Source organism: Ictidomys tridecemlineatus, chromosome 9 (assembly GCF_052094955.1).
Source record: "Ictidomys tridecemlineatus isolate mIctTri1 chromosome 9, mIctTri1.hap1, whole genome shotgun sequence".
In the NCBI taxonomy this organism is placed as follows: domain Eukaryota; kingdom Metazoa; phylum Chordata; class Mammalia; order Rodentia; family Sciuridae; genus Ictidomys; species Ictidomys tridecemlineatus.
The window spans coordinates 80,838,484-80,864,413 of NC_135485.1; the positions used below are offsets into that span (position 1 = coordinate 80,838,484).

Below are 25,930 nucleotides of genomic sequence, written 5' to 3' on the forward strand. Positions count from 1 at the left end.
GGAAAATAAACAAGGAGAGAAATGAATTACAGTAAATGGGGTAGAGAGAGAAGAAGGGAGGGGAGGGGAGGGGGGATAGTGGAGGATAGGAAAGGTAGCAGAATACAACAGTTACTAATAGGGCATTATGTAAAAATGTGGATGTGTAACCCATGTGATTCTGCAATCTGTATATGGGGTAAAAATGGGAGTTCATAACCCACTTGAATCTAATGTATGAAATATGATATGTCAAGAGCTTTGTAAGGTTTTGAACAACCAATAAAAAAAAAACTAGGGAGAGAGGGAGAGCACGCCAGGGAGTGAGCTTTTATTGGTGAATAAACAATTCAAGGGAAAATCCCATCCAGTGAAGGTTAAGGGGGAGCAGAATCCCAAGGTCAAGGACAATGATTGGGTCTTCAGGCCAGGAGGCATCTGCAGGGACAAGGCCTGGGACCTTGGAAAGGGTGGGGAATGGCTCTGACACATCTGTGTTTGAGCGTCTCTCACCCTGCCAGGGAGGTAAGTCAAATCACGTAGGAGGATGGCCTCTCACAATTGTCGGTGTTTTTTTCTTTTTGTTGCTGTTGTTGTTAGAATGAAATTCATAAGTTGGCAGACCATTTTTTTCAGATGTGTAACTAGATGCCATTTAAATTACCCACTCTTAAATGGTAGACATTTTGTACATGAGCACTGACTGTCTGCACCTTTTTGAACAGCCAGTCTGGGCTCAGGAGCCCAAATACCAATGGTCAGCTGGAACATGTTCTTTATTTGGCCTACCCGTCAGTATCCCCTGAGGTCATCTGTTCAATGAGCTTCGTTACTCCTGCTCCCTCACTGGCTTTCATAGAAACCACATACTGTCTATGAATCAGGGACACCAATCCCACAACATTGTGTTCTTTGAGTATCCAAAGTCCCACTTTTCACTTCACCATGCCTGACATAGGCAGTAATATTTATCAGCAAATGTGAGATTTTCAAAGATCCAATTCTGTGTGCTCCTTTCTCAAGGAGCATTAGGCAAGGATATAGCATACATAAATATTAAAAGGCTGTAGTTTTTAAAATGTCATCCATTGAATAGTTGATACATGTCTGAGATACTTTTTATTTTGGAGGAGGTATTATTTAATAGGGAATTCCAACAGTTACATAATAGTGAAATGAAACACAAAGAATAAAATGCATCCATTTTATTCTTTGTGCCTGATGAATTTTATGAGTAAGGATAAGATACTTCCTTGTTCCAATGCAGATGTTGCCCACTTCTGTGAATGGATGTGGGGTGTCACCTGCTACTTGCATGTCTGCATGTTGTGCTTGACACTAATATCGTACTTGGAAGGTGGCAGAAAGTCAATACTGAAGTTAAGCTCTTGTGTTCTAGCAGCTGTGCTGCAGATCCTTGGTGTGCCACCTTCTGCAATTCATGCTGCTCTGTTCGAGTCCTTTAATGACTTCCAGGTGATGAGCATCATGGTCTCCTGGTCTTGAGAATGGCCAAGCATTGCTCTGTGAATGTGGAAGATGGGCATGTGGAAGGCTCCAGGGAGGAGGGATCAATGATCATGTACTCTAATCCATGTGCCTGTTTAATGACCTGTTTTTCTTCTTTGGTTTTAAGGGAGACAAGGCCCTCAGACACTTCTGTGCAGCTGGGAATGCAGGCTTCTGCTTCACCTTGAAGGAAGCGAAAATGCTCTCTAAGTGTACATCATGCTTAATTTTATGGAAGAATTCTACATCTAGCCAAACCACACGAGATTTCAAAAGCCAGCCCAATAACATTTAGAAGATTCATTCTCCAAAGCAGAGTCCTCCCTGTTGAGAGACTTCAATGTAGAGAAAGGAGAGCCCCTATCTCCTCAGACTCCCTGCTTTGACAACAAGTGCACTGGAGAAGTTTGAATCAAGTGGGAGGCACATGGGCAGGCTTCCTGGATGAGGCCCTATTGAAGGGAGGATGGGATCTGAGGAGTGGACCAGAGAGAGGAAAGATGGGAAAGGGAGGGAAGCTGGCGAGGGCAGGGTGGCAGCATCACTGGAAAAGAGGCCCCAGAAGGAAATGCTACAGACTCTCAGCTGAAGACACCCGTGAGGGCTTGAGGTGTTTTCAAGCACAGCCTTCCTTGCCAATATGTGAGCTTCGTGTTCTGTTGGACTTGGATGAGTTTAGTGATAAATGACATGCAGGGACCCACATGCAACAAACACATTTACTGATGGCACAAGGGCTTCAAAGTGAAACTGTGTCTGCCAGTTATTACACATCATTCTGTGGCACTCTAGTTCAAACAGGGACAGCCACAAATTGCTCACTGGGAACCCTCTTTGCTGCCGCAAGTGGACGCTGCTTGCATGAACCGCTTCACTTCTGAACTTCTAAAGTTCTCCTGAGCAAGCACATTCAGAACCCACTTCAGGCCCAATAGGAAAAGTGTACCTAGAAGAGAGCCTTTGTAGCTCTGATCACCAACTTTAAAGAGGAAAGCTGCCCTCTGAAGAAAATCCATTTGCCAATGTTTCACTGAAATCAATGGTTCCCCCTTACTCAGAAAACAAAATACAAACGCAGAAGCCTTCATGAGGGGAACCTGCATTTCTAATGGAACAGATACTTCAGAGAGAAAGTGAGAGTGCCGGCTCTGAGAAGCAGTTCTGCTTCATGCAGCTTCAACCAGAAACAAAACCCAATGTGCTTACAGAGAACAAGACCATTCCTTCAATTGGAAGCTGCCTGCACAAAATGCTTCCATTCTGCACTTCCAAGCTTTTCTCAGCCAGCACGTTCAGTCAACACTTTACACCCAAAGTGCAAATTGTGCTACCCAGAGAGCCCTTGGACCTAACATCATCACAAGTATTCACATGGAAAGTTGGATGGTTGACAAGATCAATGGCCCAGAGTTTCATTGAAATCTTTTTCTCAATTTTTTTGAAAACTCACTGGAAATGAAAGGCCCACAAGCAACAAACTCTGCTATATACAAGACACAGAAACTTCTAAGTAAAGCCCGGGACTGCTGGCTCTAAGAAGGGGTTCCAAATCCTCCTAGTTCAACCAAGCCCAAATCCCAATGTGCTCTCTAGGAACACTTTTACATCTTGCAATTGAAGCTGTTTGCATACCCTGCTTCTCTTCTGCACTTCACACTTTAGAGCTGTTTGCACACCCTGGTTCTCTTCTGCACTTCACACTCTTCTCACTGAGCACATTCAGAGAGCAGTGCAGGCTCAATATCCAAAGTGCACTAGCTGGAGAGCCCTTGTACCTTGGAGCAGTTGCTCAGATAGGTCTGATGGGTGGTTCAATTCCTCCATGATTCTTTGGAATCCATTCCTCAAACGGATTCTAAAAACCATCTTGAAATTGCATGAGCCTGACTACAATGACCTCTGCTTTATTGAGTGCATAGATGGTTCCAAGTGAAATGGTACCATCATCTCTGACAAGAGGTTCTGCTTCCTGCATGATCAACCAGGGAAAAATCGCCACGTGTTCACTGAGAACAAAGCTACTTGTGCACAAAATTTTTCTGTTTGCCCCGTACATATGCATCTCAGGATGCACATTCAGAACACATTTCCTGGAAAAACATGAGAAAGTATCCTTGCAAAAGTCCACTCTGGTCTAGCATCACTAACATTGATTAGGAAATGAATTGCACAGGTTTCATTGTATTCCCTTGGTCTCCCTTTTCTAAAAACTCATTGAAACTGCAGGTGCCTGACAGCAACCAACTTACCATTGACCAAGAGCACAGTTGTTTCCAATGAAAACTGTGCCTGTTAGCTCTCAGAAGCCATTGGATTTAAGGCTACTTCAGCCAGGATCAAAGCTCAATGGGCATGATGAGAAAAATGTCATTTCCTAATGTGGAAGCTGCTTGCCAAATTCTTCTGTGCTGCACTTCCAAAATATTTTCAGGAAGCACACTCAGAGCACAGTTTCAGCCCATATGCAAAGAGTGCTAGCAAGAGTGCCCTTGGACCTAGGTCAGCAACTTGGAGAACTGTGAGCCCACTGGGAAGAGCAATTCCCCAAGGTGGATTGAAATCCATTGCTCAATTGTTTGTCACAGAATTAACTTGAAATCCAAGTGCCTGCCTGCATTGAACTCGCACTGACCAATTGTACAAACACTTCAAAGGGAAACTGCCACCTCTGAGAAGCGGTGGTTCTTCATGCTAGTTTAAGTAGTGACAAACCCCAATGTGCTCACTGAGAATAAAATGAGCTCCTGAATGTTGAAGCTTCTGAGAGACTGCTTTACTTTTGCACTCCCAAACTACTCTCAGCAAGCACATTCAGAACCGAGGTCAGGCCCAAAATACAATGTTGGCTGACAAGAGAGGCCTTGCACCCAGGATCACCAATTTTGAGAAGGCAATGAGGACTGCTGAAAAGATGAACTCCACAAAATTCCATGGAAACCCACTCATCGGACCTTTCTGAGAACACTTGAAATGCACGTTTCTGCATGCAAGGAACTGTGTGTGACAGATGGCAAAGTTTGCCAAATGCAAACATGCCTACCAGCTCTGAGAAGCCATTCTCATTCACACTTCTTCAACCTGGGAAAAATCCCCATGTGCTCACTGAGAACAAGTTAGCTGTGCTACTTGAAGCTGCTTCCACAAACAGTTTTACTTCTGCACTTCTAAGCTGTTCTCATCAAGCACATTCAGAGCACAGTTCAGGCATGAAACACAAAGTGCACCAGAAAGAGATCACCAACTTGCAAGAGGAAAGAGGACCAGCTGAGAAGATCAGTTCTCCAAAGTCTCATTGACATCCACTTGTCACATTTGTTTACAATATACACTTGAAGTGCAGGTACCCAAATGAGTGAACTGTTTTTGATCAATGGCACAGAGGCTTCAATGTGAAAGCATGCCTGTCACCTGTAAGAAGCAATTTTTCTTTCTTCTAGCTCACACAGAAAAAAACACCATGTGCCTACTTACAACAAAGTTAGTCTTGCAAGTTGAAACTGCTTGCAGCAAATGGCTTCCATTCCCCACTTGCAGCCATCAGTGGTTGACAGATGGCACAGAGGCTTCAATGTGAAACCGTGAATGCCAATCATTACAAGTGCTTCTGACACACTTTATTTGAACCAGGGAAAGTCCAAAGTGGTCAATGAGAACACACTTTGTTCCTGCAAGTGGAAGCAGCTTGCATAAACTGCTTCAGATAGAAAATTCCAAGCTCTTCTCAGCAAGCACATTCAGAAAACAGTTCTGGCCCAATGGAAAAAGGGACCTAGCAAGAGGATCCCATACATATGATTACCTTCATAAGGTAGCTTCCCAACTTCTGTGTGGAACTGTGTTTCTCCTTGGCCCTTATGCTGTTTTGGAGACCACTAGCTCAGCTTTGTGCAGGATCATCAGACCTGGACTTTTGGCAAGACCTGTACAGCCCTCACACATGCTCAGATGCTACAGGACTTTGTAGACCAGTCCAGACAACAGTAGGCATCCATTCATTGTCTACAGTCTACAGATTCCTAGATGCATGGCATTCATTATCATCAAATGCAGAATTTTCATCAAAAACCATATGTGTGTGTGTGTGTGTATATATATATATATATATATATATATATATATATTTCCAATCTGAATCAAGAAAATCAGAAATATCCCCAAATCCAAAGAGTGGATCTCCATTGAAATGCTACCAGTGGAAAATTCCACAGCTGACCTCATGGGATGGTTCACAGTGAAAACACAGCTGCATGAAAAATATTACATGACATGACCTTCTGGTTATGTAGAAAGTGGCATGTGAAGTACACATGCATGTCTTCTTCAGACATGGGATTCATTTGCAAGACACCTTATCAATGGAAAATACTCCAAAATGGGAGAAATCAGAACCACATCTCCAAAGTATTTCAGAAGAGACCAACTCCATCTGTGTATCTATCGCTCAGTCAGTGTGTGTGCTCTAGTGTGTGTGTGTGTGTGTGTGTGTGTGTGTGTGTGTGCGCTCTAGTGTGTCTTTGTGTGTCTTTGTTTGTATTTGTACCATGATAGCCGATACTTCATTGCCCCCATTGGAAAACTGACTCAGATAATGCCATCTGCCAAACTCCTAAAACCCAAACTTCTTGCTAATATAAGAAAACATTCCTTCCTGTTGGTTTGGATGTGTCCTTTAGGAATCACTGCTACATTTAGTATACTCAAATCATCACAGTAGATCAGGTAACAAAAACATATATATTTTTAAATAATAATATATTAATGGAAACAACAAATACAGGATAGAGTAACAACTATGTTACTAAACAAGGTCAAGGACAATGGCAAACTATAGATACAAACTTTGAAGAAAATAATTATCAATGTAAATATTCCTGGGCTGCCTCAGCCCTGCCCAGGCACACAGCAGCAGAATGGTTTTGCAAGCATCCTCAGGAGGGCTGCAGCCTTCTTTGTAGGATGAGAGGGAGGTTGAGGCTGGATCCACTCATCATTCTTTTGGGAGAGGCTCCTTTTCCTCAGCACGAAGTTGGGTTTTATGTGAGGGTTCTTTGCATAAAATACGTTGGCCTGAGCTGGAATCCTCAGCTCTGGGGAGAGAGGGGTGTACAAAATAAGGTGGCTCAGGAGGTGCTCTCTGGGACACCCCAACATCTGAGAGCCTGTGCCAGAAAAGGCCAGAGTCACACACCTGAGAGCTCTCCAATTCAGCACCAATACCAACAAGACAGCCTCCACAGTCCTCCCTGAGGAAGAACTAGGCAGAGCACTTCCACAGACCTAATGTCGGTTCCTACCAAAGGCTTTGGACTCCAGAACATCCCAGGTCCTCTTACATCTGCCAAAGTACACCACTAGGGTTTGCATCTGAAATCTCCCACAAAAGGCTCCTGTGCCGAAGATTCAGTCCACACATGAGCCATCTTCATGAGTGGGTTTGGAGGGAAGCATTGGATGGTGAGTGCTCTGGTGTCAACATAAAATTCTCATTCAAGATGAATACACTACTGGGAGGTGGGAAGGACTGGAAGAAAGGTTGAGCATGGTTGGAGAAAGACCTAAACAGGGGTGCGCCCTGGGCAATAATACCTTGTTCCTGTAGGCTCCACTGAACCCTCATTCTCCAAGTAGAGGTCCTCCTTCTCCATCTTTCTCTCTCTCCCTCTCTCCCAGCCTTGTTCTCTCTCTCCCAGTTTATGTCTGTTTGGCAAGGGCTGAGGAGCTCTCCACTGCCACACACTAGAGCTTTATGGACAGCCTCAGTACACAACCAAAGAGAAAGTTGTGAAAGCCAGAGAAAAGGCCTAGGATTCCTCAAGTATGGCCACAGTGAGGACAGGCTGACCAGCACAAATACCACATTAGAGCCATGCTTCTGCATTGGTGGAACCCACCTCCATGTGAACCAGGCTTCTGAGAATGGAGGCCACATTCCAAATGCTGCCCTATTGAGAACAATGGTTCCAAAGACCAGCAAAGGGAATGCTTCCCTCCAACATGGTGTATAATCCAGTGGTGCCATGACCCCAAGTGGGGGAATACAACAGCCCGCTTCTCCTTCCTCTGAACACGTGTTTCCTGTCACCCTCCTCTAACCTAGAGCCTGTTCTCCATCCCTTCTGGGTTGGATGTGAAGATCTCTGCTATGAATTTCTAAGGCTACCAAGGCCCCAGACAGACTTCCTCTTCCACTGATTCTACTAACCTAACAGTAGGTTAAGATAGGAGACAAATGATTCTAGAACTCATAGGGATGGTGGTCTTCAGCATACATAGGCTGGGATAATGGCTGCTGTGGTGCTTGGCTCACAAAAACCAACCAACCAACCAACGAAAAAGCGCTGGCATTATTATCAGATGAGCTTTGTGGCTACGTGCTGAGGAAGCCCTCATCTGACTTTAGTTAGGGATCATAACCTGGCTATTGTGATCACTCCTTGGCAAGTGAACTCAGGTACAGAAGACCATGGAATTTATGCAAAGACAGATGATTCAAGCTGTCTCCCAGGCTGTGTTTTCTTCCCAATTTCATCCTGTTACTGCTTGCTAGAATCCTGGCAATGCTCTGCCAAGGCAGTGGTTTTCTGGTCACACAGAAGGCTTTCAATCCTACTGCTTCAGTCCACAAAATGCCAGTTCCCTCTTTGGCCCATGCATTCCATGTTCCTCTGAAACCACTCCTATCCCGGACCATGAAAGCATACTGCTCCTGGAAAGAGGCTTTCCTCCTCACTCCTCAAAGATGTCAGTTTGGATGCCTGTTCATATACAGGGGAGGCACCTGGTGGGGAGCCACAATATCCACTGGGGTATACCATTGGACCTCGAGACCTTCCACCAGCAGAAGTGCAGTTGGCTTTGTGCACGAACCCAATACACCTATTGGAGTGTTCTTGGGGGTCAGAGACTACACTTTGGTGCTAAGAGTTGACCTGAGTCCACATCCTGACCCTTGCTCTCTGCCATCTAATTGTCCCACTTACTGTGATGGTGAGAGATGATTTGGCCCAGCTCATAATCCTCCGGCTTCTCCTGAGTAAGCAAGTGCAGCTCGAGGGCCCTGTGGATGACAACAGGAGCCCGATCTTGGCAGGTCACCTGGAGCAGCATGGGAGACAGGCCTTCAGGAAATGGGCCTTGAAGTGACTACTCAAGGACAGTGGGCAGGGGCATTCTGGAGGCCTTGAAGTGACTACTCAAGGACAGTGGGCAGGGGCATTCTGGAGGCACCTCCACTCTAAATACAAGGGCAACATCAATGACCCTACTACCTGAGGCTGACCTCCTGCTCATCGCATGGGCTCTTCCCATAGGCTACTAGCCCAATCCTTGTACATAGGACTTCTTGGACCTGCCATTGCTCTTTGTGGAGCTGCACTCCTCTAGAAGTGAAAGGACCCCACTACCTGCATACAGATGCAATCTCATCCCACAAGTTGAGAGGAATTGGACAATAGCCTCCAAGATCCCAGGTCCGCCCGAGGATGCAGGCGGCATTGGGAATGGCCTAGGCACAAAACCTACAGGCTTTGGTCTGGATTGCCAGGGCCCAAATCAGACCCAGGAACATGACCACACACAGGAGTGACAAAAGATAGCCACGAGAGCTCCTGGCCTCCAGAGACTCAGTGCTGGCTGGGGTGTAGGAGGGCACCTCATCCAGCAAGGGTGGTCACTGGGTTACCTGGACATTTAGTGTGCTTGAACCACATCCATACTGACTCTGCAGAGAGACCCTCTCAGCTCCTTGTTCAAGGAACATGCAGAACCTCACACTGCTGTCCTCCTCCATAGACCTTAGCATCCCATAGAGTGGAACCTGCAATCTAGGTCTTGGCCTGTTCTCATCTGTCACCCATACCTGCCTCTGCCCTTCTGGACTGCATGCTGCCACCTGATACAAAGATTCCCTCAGACATGACGGTGGACAAGCTGTTGCTCTCCCTCATCTCAGCTCCAGCCCTTCACACTGACCTCTTCCTTCTTGATTCCCATCTATCCTCCTGATCATCCAGAAGCTCCAAATTCAAGAGGGCATGAGTAGTTAATGGTATTGGACCAGTGTCTGCTCCCCACCCAGGTGTAAGCACCAGGGGACACCCCTGCTCCCAGGCTTACCAGGACCTTCTTGGCCATCTTTGGACTTTGTGTTTCTAAGTGGACATGAATTAAGCAGGTGTCTCCCACCTGGAAAAGCGGCCTGGAGGACTTGCAGGTTGATTCTGAGAACTGTGGGGGATGGAACATCAGCAAACCCAGAAACAGAAAGCTACCCCAGCCTGTCAGTTGGCTCTATGGGCTTCTAGCACATATGTCCAGGTGCTGAGGCTTCTTATTTCCCCAGGTGGGAGTGGAATGGCAGCACAAGTACAGCTTGAATAAGGTAGGTGTTTACCTCCTTTCTCTTGAACTCGGGGCGTTTCCTCACGATGAAATATTTTATCCGCGGATTCATGGACTGATACATGAGTGAGTGGTCAGGGACCTTGATTTCTGCAGAGCAAAGTGGAGAGAATTGTTAAATGGCACTCAAGGATTTCACCACAAAACACACACAACCCCTGAGAGTCTCCACCAGGGCGAGGCTGCACCAGAATTGAGAGCCCTCCAATCCAGCTACAGTGCCACCAAAGACTCCCTCAGTGATTCATCCCTGGAGAAGATGATGTACAAAATTCTAAACCAAAAGAGCACCTGGCAATGGAAACAGCACCTTGGGCCCAGAACTTCTCAGTGCAGGTTGGATCTGCCAAAGGGACACTGCTAGGCTCTGCATCAGGATTGGCAAAGGCTCCTGTGCTTAGGCCTTTCTCCCCAGGGCAGCCATGCTCACACATTGGCATTCAGGGAAGCGTTGGATGGTGGGCAAATTTATCCCCTTGCCCTGGATGAATCCACTCATGGATGACTACACGGAGGGGAGGTGGTATCCATCAGAGGTCTGTTGGGCATGGACATGGGAGGACTTCAGCAGGGTGGTGCCCTGGAGAACTCTATTGTTTTCTAGGTTCGCTCTCCTTCCCCTTGTTTCTCATCATGAGCTGTCTGCTTGGTACTTGTATTCTGGTTCTTGTTCTACTTCTGGCTCTTCTTTCTGTCCTGCATCTTCTTGTAGTTCTTTCTGGGTCTTTTCTTGTTCTTACATGGTTCCTTCTTGTTCTTCTTCTTGTGTATCTCCCTCCACCCTTCCTTCTGTTCACTTCCTTCTCTTTCTTCTTCTTCCTCCTACTCTTCATCGTGTGATCCTCTCCCCACTCAGTTGTGTCCTCTTTCTCCTCCTCCTTCTCCTTCTATCTCTGGCAATGGTGGGGTTTCCTGAGGAGTTCAAATCTATCACACTCTTCTGCCCAGATGCAGCCTCTGTTCAGTAGTCCAAGATGAAATCAGTTCTCAATCAATGGCCAGGAGTGAAACCAAGACCAAAGACAAGTGACTTCCTTTCTTTGTCATTGTCACAGTCAGGAAAGACTTCCTAACAGACACCGTATTCTGGATAGGCTTCTACCTGTGGAAGTCTGCACCTCATCTGGACCAGGATTGCTAAAATAGATTCCACCTCCATAAAGCTTCCCCAATAAAAACAAGGTTTTCAAAATCTAGGAGAGGGCCAGCATCACTGCCACCCTCCTGCCATAAGGCATAGATGCCATCACACCTAGTGGGTTCCAGGCCCCCCGTAGTCCTCCCTTTTGACATCTGTTACACACAAACCTCCCCTGGTCTGGAGCCTGCTCTCAACTGATGCTTGGGTTGAAAGTCTGTTTCTGAAATCATCTTCATAGATTCTCAGTTTGGTAATTCCTTATTGACTGGCTTATTTTTGTACCAGGGATAAAACCAGAGGCACTTAAGCACTGAGACCATTCCCAGGCCTTTTTACTTGGGTACAGGGTCTCCCTAAGTTTCTGAGGCTGTTTGGAAATCCCCATCCTCCTGCACTGCCTCCCAAGTCCCTGAGATTCGCAGACACTGCCCCTTGCCCAGCTCCTTGCACCTCAGTCTTCCTCATGTGTGAGACAGAGGCAACCCAAATGAGGTGGTGTGGGAAAATTGGAAAACTCACTTACGTGCCTGACAGATGGTGGGTTCTATTGTGGACAGGCTGGGATGGTGAAGGCTAGGAGTGTCTGGCTCACAAGAAAAGAAAGAGCACTGGAATTGTGGACAGCTCAGCATTGTGGCCTCTGTTCTTCAGAGCCCTTCTTTGTTGCTGGAAGGAATAATAACCTGGCCATTCTGATATCTTCAGGAGATGGGCACCCAAGCACAGAGGACTTGAAATTGTTCCAAAAAGAACCCAAACAGGCTGTCCCCTAGCCTTGACTTCCTCTTCACTGAGTCCTGTTCCCAGTTGCTGCAATCCTGACATTCCTGTGAGTAGGCATATCCTGGCCATGGATTGGGACCTGTGCTGCTTCTGTCCATAGCAATGCTGATCCAATCAGGACCCATGTTCTCCTCCTCTTCATTTGAAGGCATCCTTATCAGTGAGCCATAAAGCAAACTGATGATGGATTGAGCCTCTCTCTGCCTTGCCCTCATGGATATTAGCTTCGCATTGCCAGACCAGGTCCAGGGGAGAACACATTTAGGGAGGTTCAGCAACCCCCTTGGGCCTCATTGAGCACCTCCACATTGAACACGCCCATCACTGCACTTGGTCTCCTGAACCAGGCCCACAACACTTTGGTATTTTGTGGCCAAGGCCCACTTTCTCTTGGCTGTGAGTTATCCTGAGCCCACACTGGATCATGTCTCCCCACTGTCTGATTGTCCTACTTACTCTCATTCTCAGAAATCATTCTCAGCAGCTCAAAGTTGTCCACATCCTCCTGCTGCAACAAATTTTGGTCCAAGGCCCTTCGGATGAGGCTCGTCACCGTATCCACACAGGTCACCTGGATCAGGGTGGGATAAATGTCATCAGAGAATGGCTTTTAGAGGAGCTACCCAGAAGACTGTGGTCAAACATTCAGGAGAAATCTCAGCTACATATACAAGGGCACAATCTTGTTATCCTGCTACCTGAGTGTAGCCTCCATATACCCCCTGGGTTCTTGCAACGTGCTACTAGAACAATCCTGGTACAAATATCTGCCTGTACCTGCCATCTCCCCTCCCCCTGGGGAGCCACATTCCACTCAGGTCAAAGGACCAAACTGCCTATGCACAGACACACTCTCATCTCACTGAGACGAGAGCAATGGGCCAGGGATCTGCGCACCAAGTGTGCTCTGGGGTGCAGGCTGCCTTTGTGGGTGGAAGAGGCAGACACACTGAAAATTTTGGTCCTGACTGCCACTACACAAAACAGACTCAGATACAAGAGGGTGCACTTGAGTGCTTCATGATAGCCTTGAGAGGCCCTGGCCTCTGGAAGCTCGGTGCGGGTCTGGTTGTAATGATGTACTTGACTCAGCACTGGCAGTCACTGAACGTGTCTCCTCTGCAGCTGGACACCTGCAGCATTAGCGTGTCTACTGCACATCCATAGAAATTCTGCCAAGAACCACTTTAGCTCCGCATTTACATACATGCAAAGGCTAACATTCCGAAGCTTTGGCATGACCCCCCAGGTGATCCCGACCCCAAATTCCCACACCTAGTCATGCTAAGGAGGTTCTCTTCCCTGCTACAAGGAACACATCCCTTCCTATACATGTGACAAGTCACTGCCACCTCCTCTGCTCCAATCTCACTCATTGAGAATACCAAGTTCTAGGCATTGCAGCCTGCACCCTGGACATATCTCTGACTTCATCTGTCCACAGAACTTCCGTCTGCACTTCTGGCCTGCAAAACCCACACTACACACACCCACTCACCACTGGAGCTGGGCATGCTGAGGCTCTCCCTCCTCAGGTCAAGCCCTTAAGATGGACCTCTCTCTTCTTTATTTCCCACCACAGCCCCGGGGTTGGCTCTGTCTCCTGCCTTCCACTGTGTGGACACCCAGGAGGCAGCCCTACTGTCGGGCTTACCAGGATGCGCTTTGACTCTCTCAGGCTCTGTCCCTCTAGGAGGACATAAACAAAGCGGTTGTCTTCCACCTGCTCGCTGGAGTAAAGCAGTGAGGAGCTGCTACTGGTGACTTTTCTCATGCACCACTCATTGCTTTGGGTGGCCTGGGGCAATGGTCCTACAGCCACTGCAGAGCTGCTGCTCACAGCTGCTGGGTCCTGGATGCCACTGCCACAGAAGGCTCCAAGAACTGTGGGGGATGACAACATCAGCAAAGCCCAGCACCTGCACCCCACCCAGCCTGGCAGTTGGTTCTGTGGGCATTCTACAACATCCATCCAGAACCTGAGGTTCTTGTCCCCTTGGAGGATGTGGAGTGGCACCAGGAGTAAAGAGTGAAGAAGGTGACTGTTTACCTCCTTTGGCTTGACCTTCAACGACTTGCTGGCATCTGTTTCCCGAAGAAGAAAGTTATAATGCACTCCTCCAATCAGGCCGTAATATACTTTCGCATCAGCAGGGACCCTCAGCTCTAGAGAGGCAGGGGCAGAGGTGTGGTAGGTGACACTCAAGGAATACACTACCCAACATCCCCCACAACTGAGAGCCTCTGCCAGCTCAGGTCTAACACAGACCTGAGAGCCCCCGAATCCAGCTACTGTTGCACCAAAGACTCCCCACTGATTCCTCCCTGAGGACCCTCTATGCACAGGAGGTCCAGTACAGGAACACCTTTCAAGGAAATAGCCCCTTGTACCCCAGACTCTCTTAGTTCACGTTGGACCCAACAAAGAGAAACAGCTAGACTTTGTATCTGGATTGGTCACCAAAGACTTATGTGTTGAAGGTTTTCTCCCCACTGCAGCAATGATCACAGGTGGGTTTGGGGAAAAGCATTTGATGGTGGGTGCCTCCACCTTGCCAGTGGATTCATCCACTCATACAGGGCTACACTAATTGGAGGGGTATGGTTTGGAGGTGTGTTGAGCATGGGTGGAGGATGTCCACAGCAGGGCTGTGCCATCCAGAGCAATATATTTCTCTTGAGTTCCCCACTACTGCATTTCCTGCTCATGAGTATAATTCTCATTCACATTTTTAATCAATGTATTGTTATACTTCTTGTTCACCTTGTGTTCCTCCTTCTTGTTCTTGTTCTTCTTCATCTACTCCTCATGCTTCTTCTTATAGTCATCTTGAACTTCTTATTCATGGTCTTCTCCTTCAACTTATTTTCATTTTTCTACTCCTCCTCCTCCTTCTCCTCCTCCTCCTCCTCCTCCTCCTCCTCCTTCTTCTTCTTTTCTCTCTCTCTCTCTCTCTCTCTCTCTCTCTCTTCTCTCTCTCTCTCTCTCTCTCTCTCTCTCCCTCCCTCTCTCTCTCCAAGAACAGTCTACAAGCTGTGAAGGGTTCTATTCTACTACACACTTCTCTCTAGAAATGGCCTCTGGTCCTAAGTGGACTCAGTTTGCAATGAATTGAAAGATTGGAAGCCAGAAATGATTCTTCATTGAACTGCTTTTCTCATGTACTCATCTAGGTCAGGAAAGGCTGCCAAAGTAGGCACCCTGTGGTTGTCTGTCTTCTTTGACACAAGACAAAGAAGCCTCTCTTCTTGGCCCCTTGTGGATAATAGCTTTGCAATGCCTCCTCAGGCCAAGGAAAGAACACGATAGGCAGGTCCACAGCCCCTGGGGAACATGAAGAACCTGCAGATTTATGCCCCATAATTACACTTTGTTTTGTGCACAAGTCCCACCATACTCTTCCTGGGCATTGGGCCAACGCACACTGTGTTTTGTCTCCCAGTTATCGTGAGCCCACTGTGACTCACTGCTCCCTACCCTCTGATGGTTCCACTTACTCTGATGGTTCCAGACAATATGCAGAAGCTCATAGTTTTTTGGATCCTTCTGCTGGAGCAAGTGTACATCTAAGGCCTTGCGGATGACGACTGGAGTCCTGTCCTGGGAGGTCACCTGAGCAGGGTTGGAGAAAGCTCATCAGAGAGGAAATTTGGAAGTAGCTACCCAGAGGACAGTGCTCAAGGACAATCAAAGACAAGAGAGCTCTCAACACAAGGGCACCATCTTGATACCCTGCTACCTGAGGCCTTCATGTGATCATGTGGGGGTCTTCCTATGAGCCTCTAGTCCAATCTTGGTACAAGAGTTTGCTTCAACCTGCTATGCCCTACAGGGACAAGAGAATAAGGACCAAAAGGCTTTGTACAGACACATTCTAGTCCCATCAAGATGGGAGGAATGGTCCAGTGGACTTCCATATCCCTGCTCTGGTCTGGGATGCAGCTGCATTTTTGTGTGGACAAGACACAAACCCTAGGTGCTTTGGTCTTGACACCCAGGCACAACACACACTAGGACTCTTTAATGATAGGCATGGAAGCTGCTGGGCTCGAGAGTGTCAGTGTTTGCTGGGGTGTCAGGAGTTTTGGACCCAGCAGGTGCAGTGGTTCAACATGGCTCCCCTGGAGGTGGACACCAGAGTCTCATGATGGATACTCCACACCCAGGAAGATCCTGCAGAGAGACCTGCTAAATCTCTATTCATATACATGCAAACTAGGACACTAATGGGCCCCTCCAAGGCCCCCAGTTCTCTGTGACCCACACCTACCCACCCTAATCATTCTACAATGGCTCCCTTCCCTTCAACCAGCAACATATCCCCTCCCACACACAAGAAAATGACTGCCAACTCCTCTGCTTCAACCTCCAAGGTTCAATATACTCCTCCTCAATACCAAGATCAGTAGAGGATGGCCTGTACCCTCGATATTTCTCTGACCTCCTCTGAACCCAGCACTCACTCTTGCACTTCTGACCTGCACACCCCCAAACACGCAGGCCCACTCGCACCCAGACCTGGCATGCTGCTGCTCTCCCGCCTCTCTCTTCCTCACTTTCTGCTCTCCTTCCTGGCCTTCCAGAAGCTCCAGTTCAAGAAGACAGGCCTAGTCCAAAGTGTTTGCTGTGGACTCGGTCTTCCCCACTGTGGGCTCCCAGGAGACTCCCCTTCTCGAAGACTCACCAGGATGCTCCTATACTGTGTTGTCCTTTCGTTTTCCAGGTAGATGCGAATGACGCACCTGCCTCTCATCCGATTGGTATATTTGGGCCATGGGGAGTACTGAGTGGAGACCCCTGATGTCCTGGAATCCAGCTCTGCCCCTTCCCTGGGAGAAGGCTCTGGCTCTGGGGTTGGCTTAGGAGCCGTGACAGGAACTGAGCTTGTAGCTAGAGGAGAAAAGATGCCAACATGACTGCCTTGCCCTGACCTTCCCACAGACAGACAATACCCCTGCTGCCAGGAAGAACTCAGGCCCTTAGCCCACACAGGACCTCTTTTCAGACTAGGGTCACTTCCTGAATGGACAAAGGCTTATCCTAATTTCCAACCCAAAACCAGGCATACAGACTCCCTGCAGTGGAACAACAGTCGAACCTTTCCTCATATACCCTTAGGTACTCACCACAGTCCACCTGGCTCTCAGGCTCTGCCTGGCTTGATATGCCATCTTCAGTTGGGGCCAGCAGGTGGTGTGCTTGGTGCTCCAGGTTAAAGCCACTCAGGAGGAGCCACACATACAGCAGCAGCTGCTGCAGACTCAGAGAGCCTGGAGGCTGATGGGAAGCCTCAGTGTGGAAGTTCACCCAGGTCCCCAGGAAAGAAGATGAGGCACTGTGGGGAGGCAGGTGTGGAGTCAGCAAAACCCTGGCCTTGCCTTCGCCATGGCCTCCAGAGCAAACCTCTGACCCTACCCTCCTGAACCGTCCCTGGTTCTGAACACACCAGTCCACCTCAGGCAAGACACAGTGGCTGTTCAGGCAGGGACAGGACAGGTCGCTAGGCAAAGAACCTTCAACGAAGGAGCGTTAGATTCATGGTATGACCAGCTCTCCCCTCCTCTGGGCAGGCCCGACACTCTACTTCCTCTTGGCTACCTGCTCTCCAACCTGGAATGCACCTTCCGGGAGTGTCTGTCCTCCTGCCCACTCTTCTCAGGGCTCAAGAGATACCTCCTCCCCTGGCGAGGGCTGCAATGCTACCTCATTCTTTGTGAGCTCTCACTGAGTCCCCCTGAGTAGCGGTGGACCTCTCTTTTCCCATGAGTGCAGACCACATCTCTGTGGCCCTGAGGGAGGACAGGGAGGTGTAGAGTAGGGGATCCATTATCCCAGGGCCTTCCCCAGAGGACCATGACTACCTACAACTCCCTGCCTTACCCCTCCTACTGTTGAAGCCCCACACCTTACACTGCAGGCAGAAAACTGAATTAGGGAGAGCAGTCTTTCCTCAGCCTTCCAAAGTCAAATCACCTTGCAGGTCCCTACTCTAGAAACAGGAGCCCACCCTCTTGACCCCAAGCCCATTCCATGTTGAAGTTGGTCCAAGGGTCCACCATAGTAACTGAAGAGGACAACGTGCAGTTATGCCCCATGGAATCAGGGATGCAGTCACATGTAGGATATGTACTCATGGCACCTGCGGTTTGAGGCTGACCCCCATGAAAGGGGACACAATGGCAGTCATTTGCACCCCATTTTTCACTGAATTATGAAACGTGACTGGAAACGTGTCTTCACACAGTGGGTGCTTTCTCCATGTTCATCAGTGAATGAGCCCAAACTGCTGATTCCCACATATCTCTGGGTGTGGGAGCTGCCATGTCCAAAGCCCCTGTCCAGCTATGTCCCAGCTAGGACGCTCTGTCCCACTATGGAAACTAACATGTCTTTATTAACCCAAAAGTGCTTTTCCCAAGGCCCGAGTTTTGAGACGCCTCTGGCACAGATCTACGTTCTTCACAAAGCCAACATCACACCAGAAAGACCACCTGGCCTCGCTGAGTCCACCTGGGAATGAGCTCAGTGCACACCATTGAGCTGTGGTGCTCACTGTGTGGGGACTGCTCCACGGACCTCTGTGGATCAGCTGGAGTCAGGATGGTTTCTCTGCCTGAGAGGGGAGTTCACTCCCCTTGCAAGGCTGTGGCAGGCACCTCCAGGACTCGTCCCATTTGGGGCTGACATTCCACTATGAGTGTGGTCCTCTATCTCATTAGGTATCACAAACCTTTGGGTCCCTGAGAGGCACATGGCAGCCACAAGACAGGCATGAGGGGGCTACACACTTGGGCTTGGTGGTCTGGTGCTTACCTTGGGAACAAAAGATCCAGCACCTGCTGGGTGGGGATGAAATCCCAGGAGATTAACCCCATGTTGCTGCTGAAATGTAGGTTTCTCCCACAAATGACAGGCAGGAGCTCATTCCTAAGCTGGTCCTGCCTGTAAGGTTCAAGGCTCTGTACCCTGAAGGGCTCCTCCGTGTTCTCATCATTTTCACCCTGGGTTGGGAACAAGAATGGTGGGTTCAAAATGGAAATGGTGACAAACAGAAAAATGACTTGTGCCAATACACTAGAGTCAAAGCACAATGGGACAGTTCCCATCAGTACAAACACACACACACACACACACACACATACAGAGTCAGAATAGGAGTCCTGGGCCATTCATCAGGGATCAGACTAGAGGGCCTGCTGGGCTCACCTGCCCTGTGCTACTTACTGTTACTCTTGAGCTCCTCTGCGACAATCTCCAGAGGCTCTGGCATCTAAGATGAAGCCTCACCCAGTGCATCCACAAAAGGGCTAGTTGGCCCCCCTGAGATTCCTGGGAGCCTGAGGCTCGGCATTGTTTGCAACCACAGGAGAACATCCTTCTCACTCCAGTTTCTCCAACCAAATGAGCTCGGATGGCTTGGTCAGTGAAGTGGGTGCCTGGATACCAGGGTTCCATGTTCTGTTTGATCCATTGTCAAGGCAATGATGTCATTTCCTGTGCCCATACCTGAGCCTCTTTTCACATAAGACCACTTTCAAAAGCCCTATGGGCTGCTGATTTCTCCTCCATGCCTACCCATCTCAGGTGCGCAGGTGTTCACCAACAACTACCCAAACATCCCCACCAAAATCTGCCCTGCTTGGTGCCACTAGAGTTCCAGCTTGGAGCCTTCAAAAATGCATTCACAACCAGTCCTTCCCTCTCAGCAGCTTTTGGACCCTGGTCCCATTAATGTGCAACTCATGCTGTGCCCAGTCTTTTCTGGAAAGTAGGGGAGCATCTAATCTCTAGGGTTTATTGTGTCTATTGGCCCATAACACCCTCTATTCTCCTGAAACCAGAGATGGGACTCACAGGTGGCTAAAGCACAAATGTAGAGATGGGACAATCACAAGAAGGGGAGAGACAAAGAATGCACCCCAACTCAATCAGGCCTGTGTCCCACACAGGGACGTGGCCAATGTCCATCCCATCGTGGCTGCAGTTCCCTCTCTACACCATGGCAAGTTGGAGGGGACTGAGATGCAGAGGCTGCTCCCCTCTGCCATACAACTTCCCAAGGCTTCTCCTAAGATTTCAAAAGGGCCAAGTGTGTCTAGTGTTGGGGTCTCACAGAGACTCCGAGGTACCACAGCATCCTGCTGCCCAGAACCGGTTCACCCCTCACCTCAAGGGGGCTCAGCCTCTGGATTCATGGGAATTGAAGTGGGTACAGGTGATGGGATATCACCTCCGAGACTGAGCTATGCCAAGTCCATGACCCCTGTCTGCGTCCCTGTCTCCAGCATCACTCCCCTCTCTCTCTTTCCTCCTCAGAGCAAACAAATCTATTTAGCAAGTGTGTCCTGTGATAAAGACATGACAGTCACCCATCCTCTCATTGCAAAAACACTGAGGCTCAGCCAACATGGATCCTACCAGGAACACAGGCATAAACTCAGAGTCCGATCCTCCCAGCCGAGCCTCAGTGGAGCCTGGACTCCCAGCCTCCTGAGTCAAGGAAACAGAGGTGCCTAGCCGAGCCACCTTGGATGCAGCCGCACACAAACTGAACTCATAAATGCCCCTTGCTCTCAGTTGTGAGTAAGAGGGGAGGTGGTGTTTCACAACCCTGGACATCAAGTGCAGTCTCCAGGCTTTGGGGTGTGCCCTGGCCTCTCTCTATCTGCCCAGGCCCTCCAAATCACACTGGCCTTTTACCCAACCTCCTCCTAGGGCCAAACTCAATCCTGCCTCTCAATTTCTGCTGCCTTCCCCAACACACTGCTCCCCAAAATGAGCAGGACTGGCTCTCTGTTATCATGCTGGTGTCAGCAGCAATGCCACCCCACTGACATAATTCTGAGTCCCAACCTAGGCACTCCAGCTGTCTTTGCCACACCTGGCCTGTTTGGGCTCTGGCTCTTGCTCTTTTCTTTCATGTGCATGTGTTTTGAGGTTTTGAGTTTCTCCCACTGCAGAACTGCAGCTGTAGCAGGGTAGAGCTCATGAGGGTGACATTCTGAGACACATCCAATCCCATCAGGACTGTTAACTTGGGTGATGCTGGAACACAGAGATGAGTGAACACATGGGAGGTGGTTGGACCCACCTTGCCTCTGAGTGGCTTCCTTTCAGGACAGGAATGTAGGGATGGGAGCCCCTGGCGTGGGATGCTTTGCACAAGGCGTGACCACGGGCTCTCTTTCCTGGCAAAAATGGCTCCAATCAGCATGGAGAGCACTGTCATTCCTGGTGGCTAACAACAGCCCTGGACCCCAGAAAGGAACCCACACTCAAGATTAACGTCCGAGTGTGCGTGTCCTTGAGGAAATGAGGTCTCCTGATCCCAGGTGCAAAGGGGTAAGTCCTCTAACTCCAGGGGCCATGAAGGGACATCTGAGTTTCCCTTGTCCTTCTTTCCCTCTCTGAACCCATGGTGTCCTCACACTAACCACAGTTAGGACCCTGGCCTCATTCCCCAATGAAGATCATTAGGCTCCATAAAGGACAGTCTCTAAGATGCTCAGTGGACCAAAACCCTCTGCACAACCCATAACCCTATTCACCCAAGAGGCAAGAGGATTTCTATTCAGGAAAACCAGGAAAGGGAGAGCCTTTCTCAAGGACACAAGGACATTAGTGAGTGAGGGAGTGATTAATGGATGGATAACTATTTCCACCACCAACTTCCAGGAGCATATATGGCCCTTTGGAGAATTCTGCAGTGTGTTGGTGATTAAGGAGAATGTGTGAATCCAGGGGTCACTAGGTCCTCTCAGCCATAAGGAGGGAAACTGCCATAAAGGAACTAGGACAAGGGTGCGAGGAATGCTCACTGGTGGGAGATCGGAAGGAAGGAAAGTTTACTCATTAGAAAAGTGTAGCCTGAAAATTCTTAGCCAGCCAAAAGTCGTGCAAACTTGTGTGGGAAAAGAGTCTTTGCACAGTGATGAAGCTAGGAGCTCACATGATGGAACACAGCATCAACTGGGACCAAATCCAATATCTGATATTCTTGTAGGAAGAGGAGAGTCTGGACCAGATACCAGGGAGACTAGGGGATACCGGCTATGTGAGGTTGGAGCCAGGACGGGATACCCATATGGGAACCACAGATCGTGGGCAGCAATAGGACAGTGGGCAAGGGCTGGGAAAGTTGGGGGACAGTCCCCTAGGAACCTGTGAGGTGTTTTGGCAGTGGGACCGCCCAACACCTTGTGTGTTGAGCTCCTGGAGCTTGAGAGAAGGCCCTTCCTCTGTTGTTGGCCACCCAGTTGACAGAGTTTGGTTGTAGCAGGCCTAGGACCCAGATGAAGGTCTGAGCATGTTGGCCATGCAGGGTGGATCTGGACCTCAGACACACTCTGATGACTGTAGGGTCTCAGCCCTGCATCAACACAAGCACCAAGTCAGGCCAGGTGGGGAAGGGCTAGGAACACACTCTGGGGGCTGGTGCCTATATTACTAGGAGCACTTCTGACCCCAATTCCCTGATCTGCTGCCAACACAAGCTACAGAGGAGGGTAGAGGGACACAGAGCATGGATCATCCCCACTCAGTGGGCCCAGGCATGTACCATGGCCAGCAGCCTCGTGCCTTGCCCGGTGAGTCCTGAAGCGGCCCCCTCTTCCCAATCTGAGAGCTCTACCCTTCCTCATGTGCTACTACCTTTCCACTGTCTCTGGAAATATCTACTTGCTGTGGTCCTCAGGCAGTTTATGATTTAAGTTAAAAAAAAAAAAAACAGGTCTTGGTGCTCAAAAATATTTTATTTGCCCATCCTCATCCCCCAACCCCAATATTTTCATTATTTCCTCAACATATGAAATTTTACTAGCAAAAAGTTAATTTTGAATTATACAAAGTTGATTCAAATAACATTGATATACATAATCAATCCCCGTACTTTCAATGTTTGTTCTCCTTTCCTGTTAGAAACTGCTCGGAAAAAAGAGAACAGAGGGGGCTGGGGATGTGGCTCAAGTGGTAACATGTTTGACTGGCATGCGCAAGTCAGTGGGTTCGATCCTCAGCACCACATAAAATAAAATAAAGATGTGTCCACTGAAAACTGAAAAAATAAAACAAACAAACAAAGAGAACAGAAGACAGACTCATGGAAGTGCTTGAACTGATAAGAAGCTGCCACTCAAGCTCAGCATTCAGTCCTGGACAGAGTAAGACTGGTCCATTTTGACATCTACTCCAAAGAGTCTACCAGACAGAATCCTCTGACTGATCCCTGACTGAGCCATAGGAACTGGCTAGAAAAGCCTTCACATCCTCAATACATTCTTCACTTCAGAATACTGGACAAGCATTGATATCCATCTCTCATTACCTTGCTCCCCAGCCAACCATTCTTCAACAAATTCAAAGGAGCAACGCATGCAAGCACACAGAAAAAGATGTTCACTACACACATCCATGTGTGAAAAAGACAACTGGTATTTTTTGTTTTGGGCTATTTCAAATGAAATCACTTCTGCATGACCTCCACAAACAAAAAAAAAAAATTGTGAAATTCCCATGTAGAAGACAAGATACACTTGCCAAGGAGGCAGTGCCAAGAATTTTGACACTCCAAATGTAGAGTGTGTGTTTAGGAGGCAGTCACAGTTTCCATGAGAGAGTCCCATGAAATCAATTAGAAAGATCCATGCTCTAGCCCTACCATGCAAGTGATGTGACTTGAAAGAGTCACTTAGTCTCAGTAACCATCATCACTAACCACTAAGTCAATGAATAAAGGTCCTCAGGTGTCAAGCTACAAAATGTGGGATGAGCATGGATCAGGATGGGTGGGAGAAGTCTCCCCCTCTAACACAATTAGGGAAGGCTGTGCCTGTCCTCAAGTGGCTGGGGGGCCTGGGATCCTGCCACAGAGGGGGATTCCAAACCTCACATCCCCTGACCCAGGCCAGAAGACCAGGTAGAGTCCAAGAATCCTGGGGTGGCCCAATGGCAATAAAGGTTAAAAGGAACTAGGGATCTGCCTGGACCCTCAATCCCCTACTCTGAGCAGGGCTGCATGACGAGGCCAGAGGCCATCCACAGCAATCTGCCTTTACAGGAAAACAGGGACTGCAGGCTGCCTCTGGCTCACTGAATCAGGGTGGTGTTTTCATAAAGCAAGACCACTTCCTCACATTTGACCAGCAGCTCATGTGCTGACAGAACAATGACTGGCTTGACTCAGGCCCTGATGAATGAAATAGAAAATTCATAGCAAACCCATCTTTAGCTCTTCCACATCATCAGGGGCTCTGATTCAATTCCGTCCAGAAAGGTATCTGAAATGATTTCTAAACATGCTGGGGACTCACCCGTGTGTGGAACTTTTCAGGAAAAAGGGGATCAAATCTCATGAAGCAACTCTTCTCTCTTCTAACCCATGGGCAATGCAAGGAACCTGCATGATACCAAAGGCTCACTTCTCTCTTCTCGTGTCTTCTGGAAATAAATCATTAATGCGTCCTTCAAGGTGAAGCAGAAGCCTGCATTCCCAGCTGCACAGAAGTGTTTGAGGGCACTGTCTCCCTTAAAACCCAAGAAGAAAAAACAGGTCATTAAACAGTCACATGGATTAGAGTACATGATCAATGATCCCTCCTCCCTGGAGCCTTCCACATGCCCATCTTCCCCATTCACAGTGCAATGTTTGGCCATTCTCAAAGACCAGGAGACCATGATGCTCATCACCAGGAAGTCAGTAAGGAACATGAACAGAGCAGCATGGATTGCAGAAGGTGGCACACCAAGGATCTTCAGCACAGCTACTAGAACATAAGAGCTTAACTTCAGTATTGACTTTCTGACACCTACCAAGTACAATGTTAGTGTCAAGCACAATATCCAGCATCCAAGTAGCAGGTGACTCTCTGCATACATTCACAGAAGTGGGCATCATCTGCATTGGAACAAGGAAGTATCTTATCCTTACTCATAAAAATCGTCATACACAAGGAATAAAATGGATGCAAGACTTCTCATTTCACTATTACGTAGCTGTTGAAATTCCCTATTAAATAATACCTCCTCCAAAATAAAAAGTATCTCAGACATGTGTCAACTGCACAATGGATGACATTTTAAAAATTACAGCCTTTACTTAATAATTATGTATTCGATATGCCTAGTAAGACTCTTTGGGAGAGGAGCACATAGAATTGCATCTTGGAAAAGCTAACATTTGCTGATAAATGTTACTGCTGATGTCAGGCATGGTGAAGTGAAAATTGGATTACTTTAAATACTCAAAGAATGCAATGTTGTAGGACTGGAATCCCTGATTTATAAACAGCATGTGGTTTCTATGAAAGCCAGTGATGGAGCAGGAGGAATGAAGCTGATTGAACAGACGACATCGGGGGATACTGAGGGATAAGCCAAACTGAAGAACATGTTCCAGCTAACTACTGATATATGGGCTCGTGAGCCCAAACCTGTGTTTGATAAAGCACTCATGTAAAAAGGTCTACCATTTAAAAGTGTGTCATTTAAATGGGATCTAGATGCACATCTGATAAAACGGCCTGTAAATTGATGAACTTCATGCAAGCGAAAAAAACAGATGATGGTAGATATAAAGATAAATCCTTGTCTTCACCAGGATGCCTAGAAATAGATTTTATTTGGCTAAGATGCAAATATCTTTAAACAGAATTTCTGAGTTCTCAATGACTTTATTCAATATTATACTGCACAGATCACAATGTTTTCTTTACAGAATAGTCTCTTCTTCTTCAAGCCTCACATAGAAAATGTCTCACAGGACATATGAGGGGAATGATCCAAGGGATGAGAAAATGGCTGGAACCATTCTCAAATGTGCACATTGAGCCTGAAGGTTTGGAAATGGGACAGACACATTGCCTCTTCAAGACTGCACTAGGGTTGCAGGTTACCAACAACTGTCATGACTCCATGTCACTAACTATGCCTAGCTCTCCTCAGAAACCTGAGGACAGCCAACAACCTCAGTTTGAAGGCACCTAAGGTAACCTAAAAGAATTATCACCCTATTGGATCCATGAATTAATACATATCACAACTTGACCACTTAAACCAAATCCCAGAAAACTGGAAACAGATGATCATTTCCTCAGATACCCTGACTTCCATTTCATTGCCCA

The 25,930-nt window shown here is 48.0% G+C and overlaps 1 protein-coding gene across 2 annotated transcripts; it reads right to left on the reverse strand.

Moving 5' to 3' along the window:
• Positions 1–6,203: 6,203 nt before the first annotated feature.
• On the reverse strand, positions 6,204–20,586 carry LOC144366835 (uncharacterized). 2 transcript variants are annotated; one of them, XM_078021678.1, is made up of 10 exons: positions 18,627–20,586; positions 16,940–17,148; positions 16,498–16,703; positions 15,311–15,425; positions 13,863–13,978; positions 12,269–12,383; positions 9,881–9,978; positions 9,604–9,714; positions 8,469–8,583; positions 6,204–6,575 (listed from the first exon to the last, which is right to left on the reverse strand). In XM_078021678.1, exons 1-10 carry the CDS (start codon positions 18,980–18,982, stop codon positions 6,370–6,372), a joined length of 1,647 nt encoding a protein of 548 aa, XP_077877804.1. In that variant the 5' UTR covers positions 18,983–20,586; the 3' UTR covers positions 6,204–6,369. The 2 variants fall into 2 exon arrangements, with proteins under 2 accessions (XP_077877804.1, XP_077877805.1); XM_078021679.1 differs by lacking the exons at positions 16,498–16,703; positions 18,627–20,586 and having other exon boundaries at positions 16,940–17,405.
• Positions 20,587–25,930: the final 5,344 nt, after the last annotated feature.

Excerpts from the sequence above, each read along its gene's own strand:
- LOC144366835 (XM_078021678.1), bottom strand. The coding sequence starts at position 18,982 with ATGGCCCAGGACTCCTATTCTGACTCTGTATGTGTGTGTGTGTGTGTG. Across the intron at positions 17,149-18,626 it reads CTGGATCTTTTGTTCCCAAG|TGCCTCATCTTCTTTCCTGG; the intron begins GTAAGCACCAGA and ends GCCTCCCCACAG. Across the intron at positions 12,384-13,862 it reads TGAAGGTCAAGCCAAAGGAG|GTGACCTGTGTGGATACGGT; the intron begins GTAAACAGTCAC and ends ACCCTGATCCAG.